Below are 27,160 nucleotides of genomic sequence, written 5' to 3' on the forward strand. Positions count from 1 at the left end.
TCTAGTCTGGGCCTTTTCGGTCGGATTGCGTTGCCTCGCCTCTACCCCCGCCACCCCTGAGTTGTTGCCCCGCGGACTTTTCTGAGGATTTACGGACCTGATGAAGGGGTGCACTCGCGGCGCGCGTCTAGCGCCAATGGGAAGCGCCCGCAATTCGGAACCTGAAAACCTAGTGCGGTGCGGCGGCCTCGTTCTGGCTGTCCGCCGTGCGCCTCCAGGTACCCAACTCTCTTCTGACAAGAAATATTGTCATTTTAAAATCTACACTAATGCAAGCATTTTTGATTAAAAAAGAACAGCAACTACAATTATAGATGGAGCTCCATGGTGACTAGTGCTATTTTTAGAACATGATGCGTGCGACTCACGCGGTCCCTGCGGGCGACAGGGTGCCCGCGGGCACCGTGTTGGCTACCTCTGTTCTAGACATATACAGTATACACATACTCTGCATTGAATTATAATTTCTGTCTGATACATTTTTTTGACAAAAAAGTAGAACCAGAATACCTTAACAAATTCCAGATTTGGTTAATATAGATAGATAGATAGATAGATAGATAGATAGATGGATAGATAGATCATTTATTCATCCCGCAAGGGGGAATTTGTTTGTTACAGCAGCAACAAATATACTTAAGCAATTAAAGTAACAGAGTAAAAAATATAAATATTAAGTATAAAGTATAAAAATGCAAAATATATACAATAAAAATAACAGAGTAAAAATAAGAAATATAAAAAATGCACAGTATATACACTGAAATAGTAGATTAACTAACTCAACAGTTTAGTTTTGCAAATAATATGCAAATTTAATTTCAAAAGTTTAACTGGTGGATGCAAAATGTCTATATCTCTGACAGGTCCGTTCTCAATCTAAGTTGCATGTTGAACCATGATTTGCAAACAAACTTCACCAAATCATGCTCAATGTACGTGTCTTAAATCCAGATTTGATGTAAGCACAGAGAAACCTTCTCCCTTCAGGGGATGAATATGGAAACAGCCTCCTGGTGTTCAACTCTGCATGTACATCATTCTGATCACTGAAGGTCAAACATCAAAGGGAAGTCACAATGAGTATTTTAAGCACACATTCTTAATTGGAGGGACTTTCTAGTTTTATAGAGCTTTTTTCATATATAGTGGACATTGATATATGACACATCATTACATGAAAAGCGAAGGGTAAATTAATAAAATGCACGATGGTTACACCCGCATTAGTTTTACCAATAGACCATTTTCCTAAAAGACTATTTGACTTGAGATAGCCGGAAAACCGCAGGTGTAATCACTGACGAGACTTGCTGACGCACTTAAACGAGACTGAGGCAATGTTAACGATGCTGACTACACCTTTAAAGTGTTGCAAATAAACACCACCTCTCAGTATTAGCACTATCTCCTCTCTTCTCAAACAACTAATCCTTCCTTAAGTGCTTGTTCAACTTCCGTTTATATTAATAAGGGTAGAAGGATCAATATGGATTTTATATCTTCCAGTTTGTATCTAAAAGTACATGTACATCTTATCTATACACATTTATTTATGTATGTGATGATCGCTTATAGAGATGTAACTGCCATAAACGTATTCGGTTTATTTTTATGGATGTACGGCAGGAACTAGTGTATCTGTAGTTCCTGTCACATTTAAAGTAAACATAAAAGCAACAGGCAGTAAGTCACAATTAGTTTTGTGGGTACTGGCTGTTCTTTTTGCATAACCTGGAATCAGAGAATGAGACCATAGTTGAAAACAAGTTTGTCTTCATCGGCCAAAACAATGTGAGACTCCTCAGAAATTTGGAAACAGCCTCAGAGTAGTCTGGTTCCTCTAGCTGTAAATAGACTTGCTGATAGACTTGTTAGTGTCAAGTAAACCAGAGGCAACTTCCAGTTTTGTTGCAGGAAGCATTCTTCACAAACACTTCCGAAAAAGGGATGGTGAAACAAAAATCAGCTGTCATTGTGTGCACATTTTCACACTTCATCATGTCAAGACAGTAAGAGCGAATACAGCAGAAGGATACTCATCTCTCTTGTTATGAAGGTAGATCAACATGTTTGTAATGTTAAAGCAACTTCTTTGAATGAGGACGAGGAACACTGACACGTGGTGAGATGCAGTCTTTGAATTATAGTTAAGCTTTAAAGATACATTTCATACACTTGGTCTTCCAAATCTCTCCTCTTTCTGTGTATGTTTTATCTTTGTTTAAAAATAAACAGTGTTTTCTTAAACCATTAAGAAAACACTTGCTCATAGTTGAGCAAATAAATGCTAACTCCAACTTTATGTGTTGTTCTTGTGCCAACTTTCTGCTGCATAACTCACTGTAACACTACACACGACCTCACCTCAGCGTTGCCTCTAGAGCTGCAGAATCAAATGGAATCAAACACAGTTGAACATGCCCTTAAAAGGCATCTATCCTCATTGCCTGAGCTGCTGCTCTCTGATGTCTACAAGTGCAGATTTCAGCTCTGTCAAAGGATCTTGGTCTCTAATTCACACAGTGTGACTGTAGTATGTGTGTTTACGCAGGTTTGTACATTTGCTTATATAATTGTTCTGACTCTGTTGGTGTGGATCATCAGGCTCATCTCTGGTCTATGAAGAAGACAGCAGCACGCTGTTGGATGTCTCAGTCCTCAGACTGGACAACACATCTCCTGTGATGATCACAGTCAGCAGATCCAGGTCTCTCTACCAGAGACTAAACAACGATATCAAAGACAGGCTGGCTGTCTACTCCCTGAGTCGCCACACTTCTGCCAACTCAACAGTAAACCTGCCCAGGTGAGGAAACATCATATTACTTTATGACTCACCTTTTTTAAGAGAAGTACTGTATAGTATACACATGAGTTATAATAAAACAATCCCTGAATAATCCATTTGAAATCTTGAAATCAGTCTTTTTGTGTGGTTAGTAACGGCATGTGTTTATAATTTTCTATATAAATTGTAGTATTTTATAAATGGCATGGTTATAAGTTATCACAACAATGGATCAGCATAATTAGTCTTCAAAACAAAAAAAAAACAAAGAACTACTTTGTCTGTGCTGAATATTTGAAGTACAAACTTTGGTGTTTGTGAAATTGTTTAAATAAATGTGGCTCAATACAGGAGACTAAAATAAATGTTGCTGAAGTGCCTGAAAATAAGCCTAATGTTATCTCTGGTTCAAGGGAAGGGAAATAACTACTCATGTCTAAACAAACTAAATAGCTCCACAGTATTTGAGTGGTGAACATAATCTGGAAGTAAAATGTTACAAAAAGATGTTCAATTATTATAATTTTTTCAGCTAACTTTGAGAATACACACACAAAGAAAAGTATTTAAAAGAAAAACAGCACTGCTCAATTGCTTATTGCCTGCAGGAGGCCTGTGAGTGTGCAGCAGCCATCATTTTCTACAAGCAGACATTGAAGTGTGTACATCTGCAGGTAGAAACTGCTTCTGCTATTACTTTAATTGATGTCATTAGCATGTGGTCTGTCAATGAAAAAAAAGCTCCCTCTTGTGGAGAAACTGCAGCCCCCTCAAAGTGATATAGTGCGTAAATTACAAGCGGTGCTTCACATTTAAAAAATGCCATGAACATGAACAATTATGTAACTGTGCCCAACGGACTCAAACAGAACCTGATGTTTTTTATGGGAGTTATAGTTTTGCCTGAACTATGCAGCCACATTTTCAAAAGTTGGGAAACAATTCAAATATAATTGCACAATTAAATCAATAAAATGTCAAAACAAAAAGTAAAAAAAGGTTGTGCGTATAAGGATCAGTGGGGAAATTCAGACTCGTGGCCCCAGTATTTCTAAAGTCTTACAGCCCTGATTAGTCCATTTGATTATAGCAGCTATATACCTCCTCTCTTAATTAACAACAATGAAGGACATAACAGCAATATTTAAATAGCATTCTCTATGGATACAGTCCAGGACTGCAATGTCTGCGGCGTTCTGTCTGTGTGTCTCGTGATTTGTGGTGGCTCTACCTTTAATCTTCCGTAGTACTCATTGTTATCCCTCGCTGTGTTTTTCCTCTTGTACTGGCCTATTCTTCCAAAAGTACGCTTTAAGATTAGTGTTTTTATTAACTGATTGTGTAATGTGGAAACCAGCCAATTAAATAAAGGCTTCGTGTGCAAAGAAAGACATCTGGGCCTCATTATCTTCAGTGCTGTCCGCCTTATCTCTGGATGTCCGAGTCTCTTGACATATATGGATAAACCCGTTACTCTGCCGCCTGACAATGTCCCAAAATAATCTGAGACGGCACAGCTGAGCCCCGCTTGGCGCTGCACACTGCTGCGCCGCTCCGCCGCCACGCTGTGAGAGGAAACACTGCTGTGAAATCTCTCATCATCAGTAATGACTAAATTCATCTATTCTGAATACTTATCTCAGTTCCGTAATGCTGGAGGTAAACGTAATAATGTTATGTCGCGAGTGCGAGGAGATAGGAGGAGAGGAGACAGACAGAGCGACGCAGCGTCAGAGCCGGAGTGAGTCTTTTGTTGACTGCATGTCTGTGTGTGTGCGTGTGTGTGTGTGTGTGTGTGTGTGTTGGGGGTCCTTCTGCTCAACTGAGGACTTCTGTGTAACTGTTGTAGAATATGAGTAGGAAATATTCGATTTTGATTAAATAAATAACATATTATACCAGTTAGAATTGTTTATTATATTACAGTATATTATTATTTTTATCACCTAAATATAAATATTGGAGATCTCATGGTTGCATCAAAACTACAGCCCTCACACAGTGCTGTTGTCTGATTGTGTTTAGGTGTAAGTCAATTCAAGTGTTTTTTTCTCTCCTTTTAAGGGATGTTGAGCCAGTGGTCTTTGCCATCAGGAGAGGGGACGTGAAGGCTGTTAATGATCTGGCAACATCCGCTCCTCTCAGCCTGCTGAAGGAGAACAAAGATGGCTGGATACCTCTGCATGATGCTGCCTTCTCCGGACAGACAGAGTGCTTGAAGATCATACTGAGGGGTATGACATTAAAAGCGGTATTAAAAGCAGTGCATTTGTTGTGTTTTGAATAGCATGAGCTCAGAGTGACAATATGGGAAAGATACCATATCTACATATCTATTCAAAGAGGCGTTTTGATGCTTTGTTTGAACATTCTCAAAATGCAAAACGAGTCACCAAACTGGTTTGTGTGATATGAATATTTTCTGCACCAGCCCATCCAGGATCGGTAGACAAACGTACCTTGCAGGAGCAGACGGCCCTGCTGCTCGCTGTGTCTTGTGAACACTTGTCATGTGTGCAGTGCCTTCTGGAGACAGGCGCCGACCCCGACATCAGCAGCAAGAACAAAGAAACCCCTTTGTACAAAGGTACAGCAGTGTTCTACACAACAGAACTATTCAGAAAATATAGATAACCGTATAACAGCCAAATGACTTGTCTGTTTCTGTAGCTTGTGAGTTGGAGGATATGGACATGGTGAGCCTCCTTCTTACCCATGGGGCCACTGTGAACCAGCGGTGTGGTCAGGGTTGGACAGCCCTCCACGAGGCTGTGTCCAGGAACAACACAGAGATCTGTGAGATACTAATAAGAGCCGGGGCCGCAATCAATCCACCTAATACTTACAGCATCACACCACTCATTGTAGCAGCTCAGCGAGAACAGATGAGGGCGCTCTGCTACCTTATTGGAAAAGGTACCTTTCTGCACAACAATATCACTCCTTTTAATGTTTCTAATCCCCATTTCAAGGTTATAAAAGACCCATGCTTCTCTGTAGGTGCAGATGTGAACATGCAGACGTGTGATGGGGTCACAGCTCTGCATGAGGCCAGTAAAAATGGCCACAAGGAAAGCGTTGCAGTGCTGTTGACTAAAAATGCAGATGCCAACAAACCCACCAACTCAGGACTGCTGCCGCTGCATATTGCTGCCCAATTCGGACATCATGAGTAAGTAACTTGTTGATAAGGATACTGCTGAAGTTGCAATATTTGTATTCAGCTACAAAATGTGTTGTTATAATGTACAATGGTTATTATGAATAAGGCTACGGCAAGAGTTTTAGAAAACGGCTTAGTATTTGTTGTCTTCGTGTATTTTGTGTCCTCACTCTGTGTGCAGGATCGTGTCCCTGCTTGTCTCAGTGACAAGTCGAGCCAGGCTCCGGCACAGTTGTATCAGCCCCCTCCACCTGGCAGCAGAGCACAACAGACACACCGCGGCAGCTGTGCTGCTCAAGACAGGTGCAGATGTAAACGCCACACTGGCCGACAGTCACTCCATCCAGTACGCTGATCGACGAGCAACAGCTCTCTACTTTGCAATTGCCAACGGCAGCACCGAGACGGCAGAGGTGTTACTGAACGCTGGCGCAAATCTTAGTCTGGACCCAGTCAGTCCTCTACTGATGGCTGTGCGGCAGGGCTGTGTCAGCACTGTGTCCTTACTGCTGGAGAGAGGGGCCAATGTCAACGCCAGAATTCCCTCCTACGCCACTATGTTTCCCGCTGTTGTTGCCCTTTGCATGAATAATTTGCCTCTACTCAAGTGTCTTTTGGACAATGGCTGTGATGCCCTCTCCTGTTTTACCTGTACATACGGCTGTGCCCCTCACCCAACATCAGGAGGATCCCACATAAGAACAGTTGGCAGCAACAGAATTGTTTTGCAGAATGACAATATGCTTCTTTTAAACTGCAGTGAGCCACCAGAAAGAGCAACACAGGTGTGGAAAATAGGCAAAAGCAGTGACTCGGATTTTACAATAACTGAAATGTTCTTTCAAAGTATATTTTTTTTCCCTTTTCAGTTCTGTGAGTGGATCTCAACATCCGTCATGTGTAAATGGGCAGGACCGATCATAGACTTGCTGCTGGAGCATGTTGGTCATGTTCAGCTTTGCAACAAGCTCACTGAACAGCTGGACAGCCGAGAAGAATGGCTCGCTGTTAAGAGGAAGTCATGTAAGCATCTGACAAAATCTTATCATCCTGACATGCAAACGTGTCTCTTTCTGTCTTTCACTTCCTCACACATGCAGACAACGTAAATGTGGTCTACAATTATGCAAGCAACAATCCTCTTGATCTTTTCTCTCTTTGTCCTGTCCACAGCGTCACCTCGTCCACTGCTGCACCTTTGCAGATTTAGGATTCGGACCCAAATGGGGAGACACAGACTGAAATCTCTCACAAGTCTGCCTCTGCCAGACAGACTGATCAGATACCTGAGCCTGGCTGACTGACTTTAATCTGAACTTCAAGCAATATAGGCATCATAGATGTGACTAAATTTATCAATTTGTGTTCTTTTTTTAGCTTCATCGCATATCTTTTATCTGTAGATGCAATTCTCTATGTGTAAAATATCTATTTATAACATATGTAAAACGTGATAATAAGTTTCTTTAATCTGTCCGTCAGAGTGTTTTGCAGTTTCACAGAAACGCTCAATGAAAGCAAAAATAATCTAATGCCCAAAGGAGTTCTCGAGGGAAGTTGAATCATTTATTTAAAAATAAAAGTCACTGTTTCAAATGGGCCTATCTATCATACATTACTTTGACAAAGAAAAAAGCAATCTATGTCCCACATTCTATTCTCATAGTTGAAAGACAAAAGTAAAACAGGATGTGCTCATTCATTTGCTGACTTTTGGTGCTGAAAAAAAGAGCATTCATCCTCTGCAGAAACCTAAAAGTAGAAACCTTTTAAATTACTGTCACTTTTCAGATACTTGGAAAGGCATCAGACATGAAAGTGCACATGAAGACGCTATTCTGCAAGTGCAACTTAGCACTTTAGATTTAAACAATAAAAATAGATTACGTTTCCAATAAGTGCTCGAGGAAGTGTCTCATGTACAAATGTTGAAAAATGAAGAGTTGGATTTGTAGAATGCAACATGAACATAATTAGTCCTATTTACACATTTTCGGTGTGACTGCTCCATTAGTAGGGTAATTAAATGAATCCAAACACACTGAATATCGGTGACTGGACGGTGGGTTTGGTCGGTATGGGTTTGACCACAACGTGCGTGTGGATTTTCTGTCCATAAGGATGCTCAGGTCTCTCTGTCTCTGCTGCTTTAGTCCACAGTCCCAGCGGCGGATGTGGGACAACAATGTGACTGTGGAGGACCTGGTGTCCGTGGTACTGGAAGGGGCAGCAGCCGCACACATTCACGCAGTGGTGAGAGGTCAGGTCCAATTTCAGCGTCTCTTTATCCGCAGAGCTGCGCCGACTGGACGCCGACAGAGCGGCCTTTGTATCATCCTTATCGCAACTCCGTTTCCTCTTGTCATTCTCACTGCTCTCGGAAGTTCCTGCATGGTTCCTTTTTAATCCTAAATATGAGTGCTCCCTCTTAGTTGGGGTCAATTTAGGTTCCTCCCAAAACGAGGCTGGTAGTTGGCGTTTCCTCATGGGTACCTGCTCCACGGCGCTCCCCACATTCTCCGCACATTGTGCATCCGATCCGGCCTTCTCCGTGACCTTCACACTCTGGTGACCAGTCCCCACCGGTTTGGCGCACCCATACTCAGCAGACCTGTGCGTGTGGCATCTCGGGACTCTGGAGTACTTTTGGGAGAATCGCTTCAGTTGTTTCTGCAGATACTTCCTGTGATCCACGGAGCGTCTGCACGGAGCTGACTTGTCCAAGGCCGCTTTGATATCGCTGGATGCCAAATTCACAAAATTTAGCAACGTCTTGACTTCACTGTCTGCGTTTGCCATATTTGCAAAGGTTTTGATTAAATCAGTCCATGTTGGATCTTGTAGTCCACCATCAAGATCTAAAGGGGAATCAGAAAAACAATTTAGGATTTGCGCAATTGCACATTTTTCTTTTAAAGGAATTCTGCAACCAAACCTAAACTGAATGTGATGGTTCTCAGTTGATATTTGTTCAGAGTAATAATAACCCATTGCTCACCACTGCTGGATGGCTCCAGACTCACTCGAAGCCACAGTCCAAGCACAGACTTCCCTCCAGGCTGAGCACTTCAACAAGTTGAATGAATATAAACTCCTTGTAGTTGTGGTGCTTTCCTTGAACCAATCAGCGACCCCAGGCCCCTCACAATGCACCCAATCAGCCTCCAAGCGCCCTGGTATCGAATTCTTCACCATCGCAAATTGTTGTCATGGAGACCTGGAAAACAGCCGCCGAGGGGATGCGATATTTCTCCTGCACGGTGATTTCCGCGCGTTGGCCAAGCATCTCCTAAAAGCCGGAGTGCGCATGAATAAAAATGAGCGCAAGTTTTGCTGAAATAGGCATGCATTCTAACTTTATTCTGGAGCGGTTAAATTTTAGTCTTAAACATAGATACCCCCCCAAGAGTGATGTCAGCTGTAGGATTTGGTGAGGGGGGGATCTAAAGAGTGCATAACCATGGAAAGGGGCTTGAACGCTCAAGAATCTTGTCTTTCTGTTTGCCCCCTCAATCGAGCGACACAAAGGCTGAATTACTCATTCAAACCTCGCGGGACAAAGGGAAAGGAGCTGGATAGCACTCCTGCATTTGTAGTCAAACATTTAGAGACTTAAATCGAGTCGTCATGAAGGAGAAAGAGTCGGACAAAGCCCATAGAATTGCCATCAGCAAACATTTTCCTGTGTCATATTATGGGGTCTCCATGGCTCCCTCTGGCCCGCGGACAATAGCACAAGTTTGCACACTCGAATACTGTCACCCTGCCAACGGCAACAAGGGCCCAAAACAGGACAATCCCCAGAGAAAGCATGGGCTCCGCGGGGAAGGTTGCAATGGAGGAGGAAAAGGGGACTTGTGAAATGCTAATTGAGCTTCATCCCCTCATTGAAGTGAAAAAAAGAGTACCTATCGTCCCATTGAACCGCAGCAGCAGAGGACTGAAATGCGAGGAAACTGTTTGTCTGGTAAGTAACACCTCATGCTTGTGCACTATGCTACCCTGAAAGCATTATCTGAACCACTCCAGCACCAGGACAGATCATTTTTGAAAAACATTCTGCAGTCTACATCGAGGCTACAGGCCATTTATTCCGAGGGAGCTGCAGCCAACATGATTGATTGCCTCATTCACTCCGTTTGGGGTTGTCTGAGGAGAGCCCCGCAGGTCTATATGTGCTCTGACTGGTCTATCTTTTTAGGCAGTGCATCCCTCTTGTTCTGGAGAGGCAATGGGACCCTATTGTCCTCCTCTCTTCTTCTTCCTTTCACCTCTCTGTTCAGCTGAAAAGGCCAATTAACAATGGGGCTCCCCTCCCCTGGCCTGTCACCCCACTCCGGTGCTTTTGAAGTGAGGGAGAAAGAGGAAGCATAGTGGCATCCTTAAATCTCACAATGTGACGCTGTCCTGGTGCCAAGACAGGTGGACGAAATGTTTGTCGAGGATTGAGCTGATTTATGGGACTTCTGAAAAACACTGAGCCAAATGACAAAATTCACTCATTTCTTTATTTACCTTTACACTTTAATCCAATTGTAGAGGGTCATGGGAGTCTGTACAGGGAAACCAACATAACATACAAGTTAAAGTGTCACTTTAACTGCTGCATGTGCACAGGCAAGCTGCCACTGAGAAAAGGTTGCAGTCAGGGAGTGTTTGGGGTCTCCAATGATGCACTTATGTTTTCTCTCTATTTTACTTTTGTAAAAAACATATTTGAATTGTGATAGAAATGACAAAAATATATCTGCAGATACAAAATAAGAACAGATGAGTTTACAATGAATAGAAACCTCTAGAATAACAAAAATCCAGCAATGTGAAATATCCAACTTCAGACAAAAATGCACTTTCTGTCCTTTCCACCACTTACTGTATCCACTTGTTCCAATGATCTGTTAATATGTTTACAGAGCACCTAAATCGCGTGTTGCCAGACTTTCCCACTAGATGGCAATCTACCTCCACAATGATACAGCCAAGCTGGGCTTATACAATGAAGGAGAAACACACATACATGGAGTTAATTTGCTCTCAACATTATTATCCCTTGAATGACAAAGGGTTTTCAAATCTCTTTTTGTTTGGTGCAAATAATATTTCTGTGCTCTGTTTGTTTTCCAGAGATGCTGATTAAATACCGCAGCAAGAATAATAACACTGAAAGACCACAGTCATTTTATGAAGAGGTTTTCTTATCTGAGTTTATAAGGGCAGTGATGTATGTTGTGGCAGATTGCTGCTAGTTGGAAGGAAGTGAGGCAGCAGGAAGGAACCAGGAGGATGTAGTGCTTTCCTCTTGTCAGATAATCGATACTGGGACAGACTGTAGAGGATGGACAAGCTGAACCTCCACTATACATCAAATCCAGGCTTGCTCTATACTCCAGAAACTCTGAGAAATCCCTGCATTGTATGCAGTTCAGCATCATATGTGGATTTTCCACTCCAAAAGTCATCTACTGCTCTTGTGCATTAGCTCACCCCATTAGCTGACCAAAAGGCTGTAGTGCTAGATGCTTATTCCATTGATCTTAATCCAAAGTAGTTTGAATATTGGCTCGGATGCTGTTTGTGTTATTTGGAATAAGCAGACTGTGACACAATTGGCTGTCACTTCTGTTATTTAAACCACAAGCAATACTTTCAAACATAAGTCATTTGGGTAAAGCAAATTATTGTGGATTCATGAAACATCAGTAAGCAATGAAAATGTCATACAGGCCAGGCAGCATGTTGGTGTACTGAGCAGAGAAACCTGCAAACAAATGCCTTCCAGCAAGACAATGGATGGTTAACAGTTGAAGGGACAGTGCTGCGGCAGCAACAAAGATCCCTGCAGTGGATACTGAAGGGAAAGTATTTAAACAGTGTAGGGCTGCAACTAACCATTCTTTTCAGAATTGATGAAAGTCTATAAAATGTCAGGAGTAGTGTGAAAAAAATCCCCATTTTCTCAATCCCAAAGTAACATCTCCAAATCTCTTGGTTTGTCCAATTAACAGTCTGAAACCCAAAGATATTCAAATCACAATTATATAAGACTGAAAAAACAGCAATTCTCACGTTTGAACTTGGTATAATTTGCAGCTTTTTCTTCTAGAATGACAATCAACAATTATAAAAAAAATAGTTACTGATTCATTTTCTGTAATCCCATAATCAACAATCAATCAAGTAACCCATTGTCAGCATTAGGAGTAGTTAGTGTGAGGACTTTATTATAAAAGTGATGTAAAATCACGTGGTGTTTTCAAATATTTATCAAAACAACTATTCTTCCATATTGCTTCCCTTATTAATGACACTAAGATGAGCATCAAGGTTTTATTCCCACTGACAGTTATCTGTTTAAGTAAATTCAGTAAACTGTGAATGTCACGTTGGCTCTCTGGTACCACGGCTAGGGGCTGTGGGGTAATTTCATAACTGTGCCTTGTGAAGACCACCAACAATATTATGCAACTCTGCTCTTAAAAAAACTATACTGATTCTTTGCACTCTGGCCTATAGCATCACCTCTTGTAAAATAAATCAATATGGTGGCAAAAAAAAAGTCAAAAGCAGCCCGTTTTTTATAAATAAACATATAATAAATATCTTAAAGATGTCTTTGCAGTTGAGCTTTAGCAGTAAATGCCAGGTTACATCAGTATTGTTTAGCCTATCTCAGCCTACTTTGGGAAAGTGGACCACAGAGTGCTCTAGCAGGCACACAGCACATCAAACATGGGTACGGCAGTGTTTTCAGTAGGTAGGCGTCTCGCTCTCTCCCTCTCTCTCTCTCTCTCTCTCTCTCTCTCTCTCTCTCTCTCTCTCTCTCGCTCTCTCCCTCTCTCTCTCTCTCTCTCCACTTCACTTTAATTCGGTCTAGTACGCGTCATCCTTACGGACTCGCCTCCACGCATTGAGGGCTACACTTTCTGCCTGGGCCACTATAAAAAAAATAACACAGATATAAACAAGCAAACAAAAACACAAACAAACCGCTGACATTAACGACGCCTACGTTACCACCTTCCGTGTGTGTTTTTTTTTTTTTTGGGGTGGGGGGGGGCAGGAGGAGGGGGGGACTTTTTGAGAAGCGGAGGGTGAATTTGTTTGAGCACACTGTCAGGATGAGCTGATGTGAGCGCTGCATCAAGTGCGCGGTGGTGATGCTCCCGTATAAAACAGCCCGCTGTATTTTGGCACAGAGGGGGATGCATCAGTTTAACCCTCGGCTCTGCCCTCCGGACTCGCCCATACAGTCTTCAGCCTAGATAACTTGAGGGGATGTGTGATCCTATTGTGAGGAATCCTGCCGCACGATATTACTGAGGATCTCTCTCTGTTCGTTTTTTTTTCTCTCTTCAACTTCGATGGCTTGAGTGGCCCATTTGCACTCATGCTTGCAACCGAGGAGGGATGTAAGGTACGGGCCATCCACCGCCCTCACATTGCACGGAGTAGCGGCGTGATTCAGGTCGCTATCTGAGTGCCAATAAGAAAAAAAACTACTTTCGAGATGTGAATTATCGAGAATTGCTACTCACTCCACCGGCTCGCCTGTCCTATGCTATCAACAACGGGATCTCAAGAGGAAAATGATTGTGGCATAAACTATTTCTGGAGACGCTTGTCACAGATATCGCCGCTGAACTGGACAAGGTGGATGGTTATTTCCCAAACAGTTCAAGCTTATGTATCCTGCATTCGTTTGTTGGAATCGCTGCCTAGTATCTTCGAGAACAGCGCAAGAGGAATGCTGGTCCAAGATCTAATGCCATTTACTTTAAGTTTTTGGCCTTTTTTCTTCGGTCATTGCCTTCTCTCACTGTTTTTACTCTCATGCCAGGTAAGGATTGTGTTCATGGGCGCCACTTGTCAATTTACGCATGAGAAGATGTTGCACTAATGTAACAGGAGTTTGATTTTCCGAAGGATAAAAAAACGGTGAAACTGTTTTCAAGTAACTTATGCACTCATTATGTCACAATTAATATGCAAAGCATTGCTTAGTGTGTTTTTACCAGATGTTGGGATCACAAGTCCAGGGTACACTTGTGTTTCAGAAATACTGACTGGCATGCATATGTAGAGTTTTTAGTTAGGCATGAGAAATATAGCTTTGCACACACACACACACACACACACACACACACACACACACACACACACACACACACTCAGCTCTCTAGTAGTGGTAACATGGAGTGGCCAACTGTGTTTTTATAATAACAACATTCAGTTATCCCACCAGGATCCCTGCAGCAGGCATATGTTGGTGATGAGTATGCTAACCTCTGCCCTGTGCTGCTGCCTACAGATAGTGGTGAGCTGTTCACACGCACGCAGTGTTGCCAGGGTTCATGTGTAATGTGATCTGCTTGAGTTTCCAAGTCCACCCACGCACACTCCTCGGGGCAGCCTGCTGCCCACTCTGTTGGTGGGTGGTTTCTTACAGGGAGCGGGCTGCAGCCATAGACGTGATACTATTCTGCATGTACTACATACACAGCAGCCCCGGTGACAACAACACTGGAGCTGCGATTACGAAAAGAATGCTGAGAGGATATCCACGGTGCTGCTAACTAAGAGGCTGCTGTGTGTTCAAGCATCTCCATTTGTGCTGCACAGTGTTGTGCTGATGGCACTTGTGAGTAATGCACTGAAGGACAGTGCATCAGTCATTTCAATGTCTCTCTCTCTCTCTCTCTCTCTCTCTCTCTCTCTCTCTCTCTCTCTCTCTCTCTCTCTCTCTCCTTCACCATAAGGGAGAACTCCAGAGGTCATGCTCACGGACTGTGGCGGAGAAAGTTAGCGAACAGTGCCAGCTGGCATGCCACTGTAGAAGATACCCTCCCCTTCCTCCTCCACCGCCTCCACCGCCTCCCCCACGGCTACTGGGCACCACAGGTAAGACTCCCAGCTCACACTCCCAGGTTTCTCACCTGCCTCGCTTCAAGTCTGTCTGTCTCACTCTCTCAGTTTGCTCTCGCTCCACAGTTGGATCTCATTCCCAGCCAAACGCAGGTGTCAAGCAACTGGCTAGTCTGAATAAACTGTTTTGACGTGGAGTGTTTTTTTAATGCTCAAAAGAAAAATGTACTATCAACCCCCTGAGATTACTGTGTGAGAGGCCGTGCATGGGCACTGTTTTGCAAGAGTGCGTCTGTGCGTGTGATAGAGCCAGCAGGATGTTGACAGCTGAACACAGGACTAATTTATGCCGGGTCTGACCTTGGGGAGTACCCAGCTGCTTGTGAAATCTATGCCTGCTGGGCTGCCAAGCTCAATGGTTCAGTGGTAGGGTTTCCCCCGGAGGACCCCTGATTAAAATACAGATAAGTTAATTAAATTAGCTTTAATGTGATAGAGATAAGGAGCTAATGAAGCAGCCCAGTAGTTTTAGCTTTGTTTTGAAGTTGAGCTGGCGGCAATCAGGGTGTGTGTGTCAGTGTTTTGTGTGTTAGTGCTTGTATACAACAAGCGTGTATATCTGATCTGCTGCCTGTTGCAGCAGTTTTTCCTCCGACACTCCCTCTGAGATGGTAAATCCATTGACAGATAGGCAAACATATTTCACCAGCCTGCTCGCTGAAAGTTGATATGATTTGTATGTAGTCTCAAGCACCTTAATGAACAGTGCACTGAAATATGAGACAGGTGTTTCTGATGATGCAGCCGTTCTGAGCTATTACTGTGACTCTTTAGAATCACTCACACTTAGCCCTTAATATTATGAGTAGGGAGGAGCACTAAATCATTAAAGTCTCAACAGGCAGCAGTGTAAAGGTTTTAATCAATCACTTCCAATGATTTCTTTCTGTCTGGTCAATTTAAATGGACCTTATTTCCTCACTGTAGGAGCTACCTATCGAGAGTTATTCTGTAAATGTTGGGCACTGCATGCTGTCAGGACCATCTGACTGTAAGCTGAGGTGGGGGTTTGAATGCCCAATTACAGCCAACGCATGAGTGGAGTTCTGAACTCATCCATAAACAGTAGTGTGTCACGATAAACATGATAAGCAGGCCAATTTTTATTCCTTTTCAACTTTACACAGAAATGTTTGCAGAGGGTGGAGACGCCATGAATAATTCATTTTAAGGACGTTTTTTTTCTTCAGTTCTCAATTTAATCCATACAGGCGCATAATTATCTTCATATTCCTTCAGTAGCCCAATTTGCAAAACGATTAGAGCTGAAATTTTGCTTTAAACTGTAGTCTATAAAATGCAATGAATATGCATAGCTAACATGAAAATCTGGGACAATGTCTGAGACCTTATCTATCTGCTAAAAGTCTATAAAAAAGGGAGGAAAATTGGCACTGTTAGGTAAGTCTGTATGTGCTAAAAATGGTTTCCAAAGTCTTTCAAAGGAGTGTGCTTTATCACAATGAAGTACATTCTTACCACTGACTGAATTAAATCCTACAGCCGTTGACAAAAACGCAGGATTAAAATGGAAGTTTGGCTGAGAGGAGCTTTTAAATTCATAGTGACTTATGACGTGGTCTGCTGTACCGGGGAGAGCCATGTCTTGGTATTTGCTCCGTAGAAATGTGCCGTGTTGGAAAATAGTCCACAGCATTACTAAGGAGTATTTGTTGCTATGGTGTAAACCCTTCCTCTCATTCATAACAAAATAACTGTAAACGCAGGAGCTTTGAGTTTAAGATATATACAGCACAGTGTATTTTCTCAGGCGCACAAAACTGGAACAAACCAGCATTCACAGATGGATGAATGGAGAGATAGATAGATAGATGGATAGATGGATATGCACATGACTAAACTGATTAATAGATGCTGGTACAGCATCAAATGCTGCAGAAAGAGAAGAGATAAGTTCTGCATTACAGACACAAAGTTGCTGATGCACACAATGTTATATAACATTCCTGGTGAGTGGTCTTACACCACAGATCTAATGTGGAAAGAGCAGGAGGTTCCTGCAACAGTAATTGGTGTGGACAAGAGTGCTGGTGTAAGGAAGACTGACGGGACCTTAAATGATTCATTGTGTCGGGTTGGATATCTTTGAACGTTGAACCTAAGACCTACAGAACAGGCGAGGACACAGCTACTTCCCAACTCAGGACAGGGAAGAAAATCACTTTCATGCTGCTGTGTTATCATGTCGTATGATACAACCACCAAGGAACTAATAACTCAAGTTAGTTTTGTGTCCAAAGGGATGAGCACTGTAATAAATGAAAAAAATCTGATTTATTTAGTTAAATACGTTCTACTCATTCTCTACTTCTGTATCCAAATTTCTTTCCTCCTGTCCCGTCTTCTTCTCGTTTTTTTCTCAGTGGCGGTGCCCGAGGTGCCGTTGTTGAGGCCGTGGTGGATGGAGATGGACATTGTAGTGCTTGGAACGGTGGGCTGTGCCTCAGTTGTCTTCCTGCTCTCAGCCATCATCATCTGCTACAAGGCCATCAAGAGGTTGGATGTGACTTTACTCTTGTTTGTTCTTGTAGTATTCCAGTTAGATCTTATTCGCACGTATCTCTGAAATATTCTTAGGCGATGACAAATTGAAATAGGAACTGTCACAGACAGGCTGCTCAATATGTCATATGTAATTTGACCCATGGGAGACCGTACCATCTCTTTTGCCTTTATGTGTGAAGCAACGGCGGCTCCGTTATCACCCTGCTGGGTCACACTGAGGTCAGAGGTTAGATAATGGAATGGGTTATAAATGTCACTGAGAAAGATCCACTACACTGAGTCACCAAGAAACATCCTATAAATTAATTTATTGAAGTGCATAATGACCCGACCATACAATGCTGTGTTGATTTTAATTTGCACAAGTGTCTAAAGCTTCCTAAAGCGGCAGCTGGATTCATGAAAGTGAAAGCAAGAGGCGAGCAGAGGAATCCCAAGACGCCGCTATTGCTGCGGGAACTGTTACCCCCATTTGGCTTATTAGAGAAAAGGCTGCGTGAGATTTTAGCCTGCAGCACAACCCAGACCCAATTCTCTGTGTGACATTCAGGCAGCACGGTGTCACACATGCACTCTGACATCCATGTTAATGTTCGCAGACATTTAACAACCACACGCATACACATCGTGCAAAGCAGCACACGTGCACAGAGAGGCATGCGGAGGCGGTGATTTGTGTGCACCCATCCATATACTCACAACATCTTTACATATACATCATCTTGGCATATTTACACACTCTATAAAATATGGCATAAACACTGACTCTCACACACCCATGTGAGAGTAGCCACAGATGTGTGTGCTAAATCAGGGAGCTTCTTCTGTGTTTTATTTATGTGTATTTAAATTGATTTAGTATCATACCTTATTATATTTATGGAATTACATTAACCCTGCATGCCAGACATGGCTTTCCTCATTCGAGCTCTATTTCTCCTTTCTTTAAACAACAAATAGGCAAAGTCAGGCAGCGGAAGTAATGGGTGGTTGGCTCAGAAATTCATTATGGCAATTCTCCAGCCCCCTGTGTAGCCAAGGGGCACCTTTTTTAATGCAGCAGTGGTAAGAAAGTGTTGTTGCAATACGGGCTCCAGCCCCAAACCCAAGTCATTATTTATGAATTAATTTGCGCAGTCATTCAGTCGCAGGCTACATCTTTTATACATGCAAGCAGGTCGTGTCCTGAAGCTCTGTGGGCTCTAGACTGCAGACCGTGTGCCACGCCAAGCTGCCCTCCACTCTGAATGAGAAGGGAAAAATACACAGGTCCATCCAGCCAGACTGGCCTCATTTGACATTCATTAGTCACCAGCCAATAGGAGAGCCGTCCAGGGGAAAAAAATGTGGTTCCTTAACATTTATCACAGCTGCTCTAATCGTCCATCGCTCCTGAGTAGAAGGATGAGGAAACAACACAGCGAAAAGGACAGAAAAAATGTTGTCTACGAAAGCAAGCAAAGGCAGTAATTGAGCTTCTTAGTCAATAACAGTGTGAGACAGGGTTTGTCAGTGAGAATAACACAGCCAGTTATATATAGCCCTTCCAGCCCCTCAGTGCTCCGGGCTTTCCCAATGAAGATCAGCTGGCCGAGGGCCAAGGCCTGAGCACCACAGACAGCAGAGGAGCTAGCTCTGCGGGTCCCAGCCCTCCTGGCCTTTTGTTATTTTTTATAATCTTTGTCTGCCAGTCATGTGTCAGAAGCAAAGGGGCTGGAAAGGAAAAACACTTCCATACAATTCTATTCAGAGTCCACAGCACCAGGGATGCTGGTGTGTGCAAGCACAGAGAAGAGGATTCAGACACACGCTGCATTTCAGTGTTGCTGTGCCATCCGAAGCAAAAGACATGATGCTGCAGTCCAGGCTGTCAGCCATCCAAGAAGCCAAAACAAACAAAACTCAAACCAACTGACTAATGAAGCTAGATGCTTTTTCCAATCATTTACCGCTCTGGGAGGCTTGTCCAAAGACAGATAATACATCACAGCTGCTCCTGTCCAAGGGCAATAAAGTATATCCAAAATGCTCAGCCAGAGATACAATAAAAGGAAACTACTTGTCAGGCAAAGTTGTTTAAAATCCAATATTTACTAATACATAATTAATCTCTGTTTTATTTTCAAAATGACTATACCAGCACCATCAAAACCGGTGACAGATTTTTACAGTCTGTTTGTTAATGTGTTGTCTTTGAACCATAGCATGTTACTCTAATTTCCAGATGGCTGGAGTAATTGTAAACAGCTCAACACATGTCCCAATTTCACCATGATCCATTCCCCAAACTTCAAACAGGAATGTGCACTGTGATTGCACAGCTTTGATATGAAATATTCATCTAACCTGTGAAATGTTGTGTTGCCACCTGCCATGTGTCAACAGCATGGCATCTATTATTGAAGGCCTGGGTAGAGGTCGGTTTGAGGCCCCATTGCTCTGCCCTGTGTGGTGGCCAAAGGCGACATGGTCAGTCTGAGCAGAGATTACGTCCTGGGAGAAATAAACAGGGCCGAAGCACCTTCCAGCAGGCTATAGATCAACAGTGTCAGACGGCCTTTTTACAACATAACAGATAAATAACTGATCCGTCAAAAAAATTTAAAATTAAAATAATTAGTTAGCTGCAAGAATGTTGCATAACGACAAACGAAATCAACCCTGCTAACTTTTTGTTCCAAGTAGAAGAATTCCCAGACTGGCTGTAAACCCTGCCGTCTGTCCCTTGGAGAACACTTTGGTCTATCCCAACTCCCCTAGCTGTAGCTGCATCAGCCAATCTTCTCCCCCGCAGCACAATGTGTTTCCACCCTGGGGCTGGACAGTTTCTATTTTGAGTCTTTCCCTGGGTCCCACAAGGGACACAGCAAGCAGAATCTGTCCTACATGGCCGGCATGGATCCCTTGTGTCCTGAGACATATGACGCCTCCCAGCTGACAGAGTCCCACAGGAAGTCTTAGTCATTGCCTCACATTTTGTGTATAACTTTGTTCAAGAGCCACTTGCTTGCATCCCCAAAACAACCCCAACAACTATGGACAAAATGCAGTGTGTGATGTTCACAAAAGATCTGTCGTTCATTGTTTGTCGTTCAACAGTTATTCATAACCAAATGAATATAACAACGAATATCATAATCAATCTGAGACTTTATAAGAGAAAAGAAAGCTCAATGTACAAAGTTAAGCGTCAAATAAAAGTAAGAGCTTTTATTATTTATATAACATTCATACCTTTTGATAACTTTATAACGAGACGAAGAGTCTACAGACATGCTAGCAGCTCTGTGAGGCCTTACTTAGAGACAACCGTGGTTTGAGCTAAAGCTAACATGCTCACTGTGGCAAGGCTAACTCTGATGTTTTCTTATATACAGCCTTTGTTCTGATGTTAAGCAGGTGTAAGGACAGCAAAGTACAGTCAGTGGCAATGTCATTAGTTTTGCAGGTATTTTATTGGTCATTCATAATAAATAAATAAATAAGTTATTGCAATTCATCCTGAGGTGAACATGAAGGTCGGCGCCAAATTCCATGGCAATCCATCCAATCGTATTTCATTAAAAACAACAAACAAATGGTGGCACAAGAGGAAAAGTCAGGGGATCAGTCAGTAGGAGTCATCCTCTGGGGACCATGAATGTCTGCAAAGTTTCATCAGTTGTTGATATATTTCAGTCTGGACCAAAGTTGTAGACTGACAGACAGATTGTAAATGCCATCCTTAGAGCCATGTTGCTACCATAGCTAAAAATGACAGAGGAGGCATATTGCGAGTGTTTATTATGTAGACCCCATTGTGATGTCTTTTTTAGTCGAAAGCTTTAAAGCCTGGTGAAGACTCTGACAGTGACTTTTTTGACAGATGAAAGTATGTGGAGGTGGAGGGGTTGACGTGGTTCACAGCGCTGAAATGACAGCTGAAAAACAGCCAAGACAGGAACGGTTTTAAAACCTGACAGCAACAAGATGGTTGAATAACAGGTGTGGCAGAATCAGATTGGCTAATGTTTAAGGGAGCAACGAAAAAAGAAAGTAGACAAATTCAGTTGACAGCCGAGGAAATGAGCAAATTTAGCATATGCATGAAAAATACACATTGACTAGACTATCAATTGTATTATATCCTCCAGGAAATGTCACCAAAACACATTTGACATAATGGAAATTGAAAGACATTACTTCAGCTGTCGTTTTGTGAATACACATGGGGGCAAGAACTTTAATACAATCCAAAGTGAAGCACAATAAATGCTGCAATTATGAAGCAGCTCACGATGCATGGTGCATTTTTACTGAGGTCTTGTCAAAGGTATTGACTCAACTCAGTGGTAAAGTTTTGAGTCCATGGATATAATATCAGAGAGAATATAACTTAATATCGTAATACAGCAGCACAACAAGCTGTCTGAAAGATAGTCTATGTATTTTGTATTTAAGTGGCAATCATAGTAAAAGGGCATAATGGCAACATGTTAAAATGTTGTTTACAGAAGTGCTAAAGAGTACTAACTCAGTAATTTCAGTTACACATATATACAAAGTTAGCTAACATAAGCTACTAGTCATATCAGACCAGAAAGAGCTGAAACAGCAAAAACCTGTGAGTGTATTGAAATGAGCGACAGTGAATTTTATTGTTTATGTTTATTCAACTTTTCATTTGAGAGAGGAAGATTGCGTTATTTATTTTTTTCAAAAGTAACATAGTCTCTTTGACTTTCTCTCATTACAAACTTAGCAAACATAGTTTTTCTTGCAGGGTTGTTAGATTTGATTGCATTATGTCGAGTATGAGCTCATTTCATCCTGTAAGGATTCCCCCCGTTGCATGATGGCCGACAAGGGAAAAAGACTGGACTGGGAATGACTGTTTGTCAAAGTTGGACTGGCCAGCCAGGGCTTTCAGAGGAGAGAAGGGGAGAGGAGACACTGCGGTAAGATGTCGCTCAAGGGTCCTCTGTGGCAATGAAGGCATAGTACAGTGTTGAGTGGAACAATGACTGTACTAACTGTATTCAGATCTGTCTCCGGGTTACATAAGCCCAAGCAGGAGAGAGCAGCTGAGGGGGTCGGTGCAGAAGCCACAGTACACTGGACAAATATAATAACCACAAAGGCACTGAGGAGTGCATGAAAAGGGCTGCATTGAATGATGCTGCTCTTCACAGGCCAGTAGCAGCAAGGGGATCATGTGTTGCAGCTTTATTTTGCACCAGAACGTCCTCATAGAAAGGATAGAGTACTACAGCTCAAGAGGAGGTTATGTATTGATGGTATTCCTTTTTTTTTAAAATCCACACACATACTCATTACTTCGAGTGAAGATTGTGTCTGCCAGTCAGAGAAGGTAATTGCCATATCCCTTGTGTTGCAATGTGTCTTTTCCCCGGCTCCTTGCAAAAGTGACCTTTGAACATTGAACTTATTAGAAAGGATCGCTGAGACCAGCGAGTCCATCTAGAGCAGCCAGAAGGTTAACAGTCTATAAACTCTGTTTAATGAAGACAAATGTAAATCTCTTGTCAAGGAATTTGACTTTACTTTATGAAAATATTTATTCGCAGGAAACCACTACGAAAAGAAGAGAACGGGACAAGTCGTGGGGAATATGCCATGAGCATCCGTAAGAAGAAGGCCATGGGTACGAACAACACTGTGGTATAGACTGTCTCCTGGTGGACGTAAGAAGTGACATCACCATTACCGTCTCTCACCGTAACCCCAAATACAACAATCCCTTCTCACCCAGAATGCAACAGGGTTTTTATCCAAGGTTTGCAAATAGGTAAACCTTCCCTCTTTGCTTGGCATGTTGCCTGGACCGAAGACACCATTCAGCTCAAGAGGAGCTGCAAAAGATGGAAGGTAAAAAAAAAAAGGAAGCCAGAAAGGACGGAGACAGAAATCCACAAACCCCCATGGTGTCGAAAGTGGCACAGCAGGCTGAACATTATGCTCTTAGTAACAGCAAGTGTTGCTGACAGGCTGGTTGGCTGCTGGCTGGAGAGGGACCGTCTGTCAGTCTGCCTGCAGATCCAGACCTCACACACTGTTGACATCTGCAATGGAACAACAGACGATACAGCAGACAGGACAAGCCCATCATACAAAATAAATAACGTGCATGCAGTTTTTACAGAGAATGCAACATTTTTTATATTCCAATCCCCACACTGTCCATCTTTTGTTCTGCATTTTTGAGACAGATGCTTTGCGAGAGGCATTATGTTCCTGTCGGCTCTGAGGTGTGGATTCATTTGACTATGCAATTTAAAGAAATCCATATGAAAAAAAAAAAGAGGAGCAACGACATCAACATGGGACATACTGGTTATTTTACCATGCCAAAAATGCCACCGAAGACTTAGGCTCAATGTAATATACTTCAGTCATTCATTGAATTATTTGCTCAATTTCTTTACTTATTTATCTACCTTTGAATTTATTTTTCTACTTAAAAGAAAAAATAAACTGTCTTGTAAGTTACTCACATCTTTACAAATCTTGATGAACTAATTTTATTTCTTAATAGCTATGTTTTTTAAGTGAATCATTTATAAACCGTATGATCCATTTGTGACGCTCCGATGCTTTAAGCCTGCTGTCAGTTTGTTGAGACACTGATGCAGAAAACACGCTTGCGTTTTGGTATCAGTTGTTTTGTCTCTGGGTGTTTGATATGCTTTTCTCTGTTTCCCTGAGACTTCTGCTAAAACATCAGGGGTCTCTACGATGTTATGTGAATGTGTGTTTTCCAAACATTATTAATGTGCTGCATCATAATCCAGTCCCCGTTTTTGCCTCCCCTACAACTTAAACCTGCTATCTCAAGCCTTTTGGTTCAATCTTGTTGTTTCAGAGTCTTGGGGTCAGTTAGATGCCTTCAGTCATGCTTTGTTTGGATTTGACAATCTTCATTTTTCTATCTGTCAAGAAGGGCTTAGCCCATCGCTATAGAAACTGGGGACATGAGCCCAGGCCTGACCTTGTGACTGGTGAGAGACAGGAGACTTAGCCAATAGCCAGAGATCAGGTTGCACAGAGGATGGCCTCAGCAGGGATGTGTGTGTGTCTCTGTGTCTGTGCTGTCACAGGCATCCTCCACATCCCTGCTGGAAAAACACAACTGAGCTGAACTGGAGCATCACTCAACGCTGCTCTGCTTTTATACATTAAAGCTGTGTGTGTCTGTGCATTTGTGTGTGTGTGTGTGTGTGTGTGTGTGTGTGAGAGAGAGTGAGTGTAAGTGACTGACTGTGTGTGTGTCTGTCTGTCTGTCTGTCTGTCTGTTTGTCTGTGAGTGTGCTTGCAGATGAGTGTACTCAGTGAGAGTGGGCTGTACTCTGTGGCTGTCAGTTAAGTATAGATATTGGCTAAACTGTGGAAATTTGGAAAAACACATGCTTGTATTGAAACATGCACAGATATTAGCTAACAGTATACCCCACCATGTACCTATATGAGAGAAATGAAGGATGCATGAATGTAAATATTGATATTTGAATATCTGCCTTCTGGACTGTTAATTAATGTACAGTGTAACAGAACATATGTTAATACATAGTAAAACTTAAACAATGTGCTACCATTTAGAATTATGTCAATGTTGTCATGTTGCTGGAGCAAGCCATTCATGTATATATGGCAATCAATAGTACATACACAATTTATGCATTATACCAAACCGAAAGATGTGCATAAGTTGATTTAATTTGAGCTTTTCAGTTGTAAATAAAACTGTACATAACAAGAGACCCACAGCCTATTGTGTTTAAAGAGGCATATGACATAAATCTGTTGTTATGTTATGGCAGACAAACTGGACTGTGTGTGGCCAAGGTGATACAAGTGAGCTTGTTATATTATGCCCCTGCCCATCCTGTCTGCAATGTGCTGTGTTGTGCCGTTCATGTCTTGGGCGGAGAGATGTGCTGGCCGTGTCTCCTGGGCCCCCCACAGTGGAGGACATGCTCTCAGTCTGTCTCACACAGTGCATCTTTAATGAACTGCAATTATCAAGCATATTGCTCTCCATGGGCCTTAATGACGCAAACAAGAAAACTTATACGTTGCATATTGTGCTCGCTCTGGGCTCGATAAATAATCACGTGACAAAACCTCGTGGATGTGTGTGAGGGAATTTCTGCTGCTCAAGCAAGAATGAAATTGGGGTTTAGAAGAAAGCTAAAAGAAGGAAGTAGATTCAAAAACACTTCTGTGAAATTGTCTTAAATTCAATCATATAGACATTTTTCTATTTCTATTTTAATTTTTACATTATACATTAACTGTAGTTAATGATGTGAAACAAACAAGGGGGACAAACCTGTGCAATACAGGCTGATGCACAGGAGCACTGAAGAGGAATGTCAATGAATTATAATGTGAATGAGGGACCATAGAGTGCTTTGCCTGCCCTGCTTTGGATGTGCCACTTGATGGTAATGGCAATGGACAGTCTGAGCAATTTAAACATTCATGCATTGTCCAGCCAGGGCGCTGTGGATTTCACTGTAATAAAAGCAATGTGACAGCACTAGGCGGGGGGACAAGTTTTCTGAGCCTCTCAGAAGGTATTTCCACAGAGCAAAAGGGCGCTGATACACAGGTTCTTTTCAATGTGGGTTCTTAAAAATTGGTTCCGGACAAAAAATAGTGCTGCACCCTGTATGAGACTACCTCGCTCAACTTGCTCTTTAATCAAGAAATGTCACCAATGCACACACCTGGTAATACACCACGCTGGTGCATGCAAGTCTGTGTGTATGAGAGCTGAAAAGTCCTTTCAAAGCTGACCTTCACAATCTTTGAGGACCCACTCACACCCTCTCTGCCCGAGAGGCCTTTGGTCATCTTTAATTACCCTCACTACCTCCAGCTGCCTGCTCATCAGGTCAGCGCTTCCATATGGTCCTCCAGGAGGCAGCAGGCAGGGGCGGGGAAAGCTGGATACCTGTGGGACACTGATTACATAAGCTGCTGCTAATGAGAGAGGTTCTTTCGTAAAGGGCTGCGAGTTCAAACGATCACAACGGTGGCAGTGGCTGACAGACGCAAGCCCAGAGCAAGGGGGACTTGATTAAATACAAACACACACACACACACACACACACACCTGTGCACATGATGGAATACATGCACATACACACCTGCATCCAGCATCACTTTAATACACACACACACACAGAGGCACACAGCAGGAGAGCGGCTCTTTGATGAGCCAAGACTAGAGGTTGATGAGAAGGGGCACTGCAGCCTGATTCAGCTATGGGGTCACCGGGGAGCGTGTGTGAGTGTGTGTGTGTGTGAGTGTGTGCATGTGTCTTCATTAGTCACAATGTGTGATATCATTACACTAGTGACTCATTTGGCATACACCTCTCAACATGGGTCCTCTTACACATGCAGTGACTAAAAGCACATTTTTGAAAAATATATGCAAATCAAATTTGACTTATTTTTGTCCAATAAACGAATTTCTTCTTGCAGAATACATTTATATCATCAGATCTAATTCATTTTAAAGCTTGATAATGAAATCCTTGCAGCAGTGAAGATCAAAACAAAGATTAATGTGCTGTTGGCCTTTCTGGCCCTGCTGTCATGTCATCTGTTATTCTCAGACAAGGGCTTCGTGGTAATGCGGTTAGACCTCACAACAATGCTTAATCACAACAAACCACATTAGGCCAAAGGTAATTGTGTTTGCTTGGTATACGCGTGGGCCAATCTGTTTCGCTGCTGCCAATGAAGAG

General features: G+C 42.5%; 3 protein-coding genes across 10 annotated transcripts; 2 read left to right on the forward strand and 1 right to left on the reverse strand.

The window, feature by feature from the left end:
• The first annotated feature begins 1,994 nt into the window (after positions 1-1,994).
• On the forward strand, positions 1,995-9,122 carry LOC116383287 (ankyrin repeat and SOCS box protein 2-like). Of its 7 annotated transcripts, XM_031846998.1 has the most exons (8): positions 3,509-4,532; positions 4,856-5,025; positions 5,223-5,378; positions 5,462-5,707; positions 5,792-5,963; positions 6,136-6,739; positions 6,824-6,977; positions 7,128-9,122. In XM_031846998.1, exons 1-8 carry the CDS (start codon positions 4,399-4,401, stop codon positions 7,256-7,258), a joined length of 1,767 nt encoding a protein of 588 aa, XP_031702858.1. In that variant the 5' UTR covers positions 3,509-4,398; the 3' UTR covers positions 7,259-9,122. The 7 variants fall into 7 exon arrangements, with proteins under 7 accessions (XP_031702855.1, XP_031702852.1, XP_031702853.1 ...); XM_031846995.1 differs by lacking the exon at positions 3,509-4,532 and adding exons at positions 1,995-2,059; positions 2,608-2,809 and having other exon boundaries at positions 5,462-5,963; positions 6,136-6,977; XM_031846992.1 differs by lacking the exon at positions 3,509-4,532 and adding exons at positions 2,012-2,125; positions 2,608-2,809 and having other exon boundaries at positions 5,462-5,963; positions 6,136-6,977.
• On the reverse strand, positions 4,581-9,282 carry LOC116383288 (protein FAM181A). The gene is made up of 2 exons (XM_031846999.1): positions 8,953-9,282; positions 4,581-8,812 (listed from the first exon to the last, which is right to left on the reverse strand). The coding sequence occupies exon 2, from the start codon at positions 8,751-8,753 to the stop codon at positions 7,977-7,979; it is 777 nt and encodes a 258-aa protein (XP_031702859.1). The 5' UTR covers positions 8,754-8,812; positions 8,953-9,282; the 3' UTR covers positions 4,581-7,976.
• Positions 9,283-13,057: 3,775 nt separating this feature from the next.
• prima1 (proline rich membrane anchor 1) lies at positions 13,058-26,499 on the forward strand. Of its 2 annotated transcripts, none has more exons than XM_031847000.1 (4): positions 13,058-13,791; positions 14,711-14,852; positions 17,261-17,393; positions 22,970-26,499. In XM_031847000.1, the coding sequence occupies exons 1-4, from the start codon at positions 13,510-13,512 to the stop codon at positions 23,067-23,069; spliced, it is 657 nt and encodes a 218-aa protein (XP_031702860.1). In that variant the 5' UTR covers positions 13,058-13,509; the 3' UTR covers positions 23,070-26,499. The 2 variants fall into 2 exon arrangements, with proteins under 2 accessions (XP_031702860.1, XP_031702861.1); XM_031847001.1 differs by having other exon boundaries at positions 13,700-13,791; positions 14,715-14,852.
• The last annotated feature ends 661 nt before the right edge of the window (positions 26,500-27,160 follow it).

This window comes from Anarrhichthys ocellatus, unplaced genomic scaffold, assembly GCF_004355925.1.
Source record: "Anarrhichthys ocellatus isolate YVR2014 unplaced genomic scaffold, GSC_Weel_1.0 scaffold7, whole genome shotgun sequence".
Classification (NCBI taxonomy): Eukaryota; Metazoa; Chordata; class Actinopteri; order Perciformes; family Anarhichadidae; genus Anarrhichthys; species Anarrhichthys ocellatus.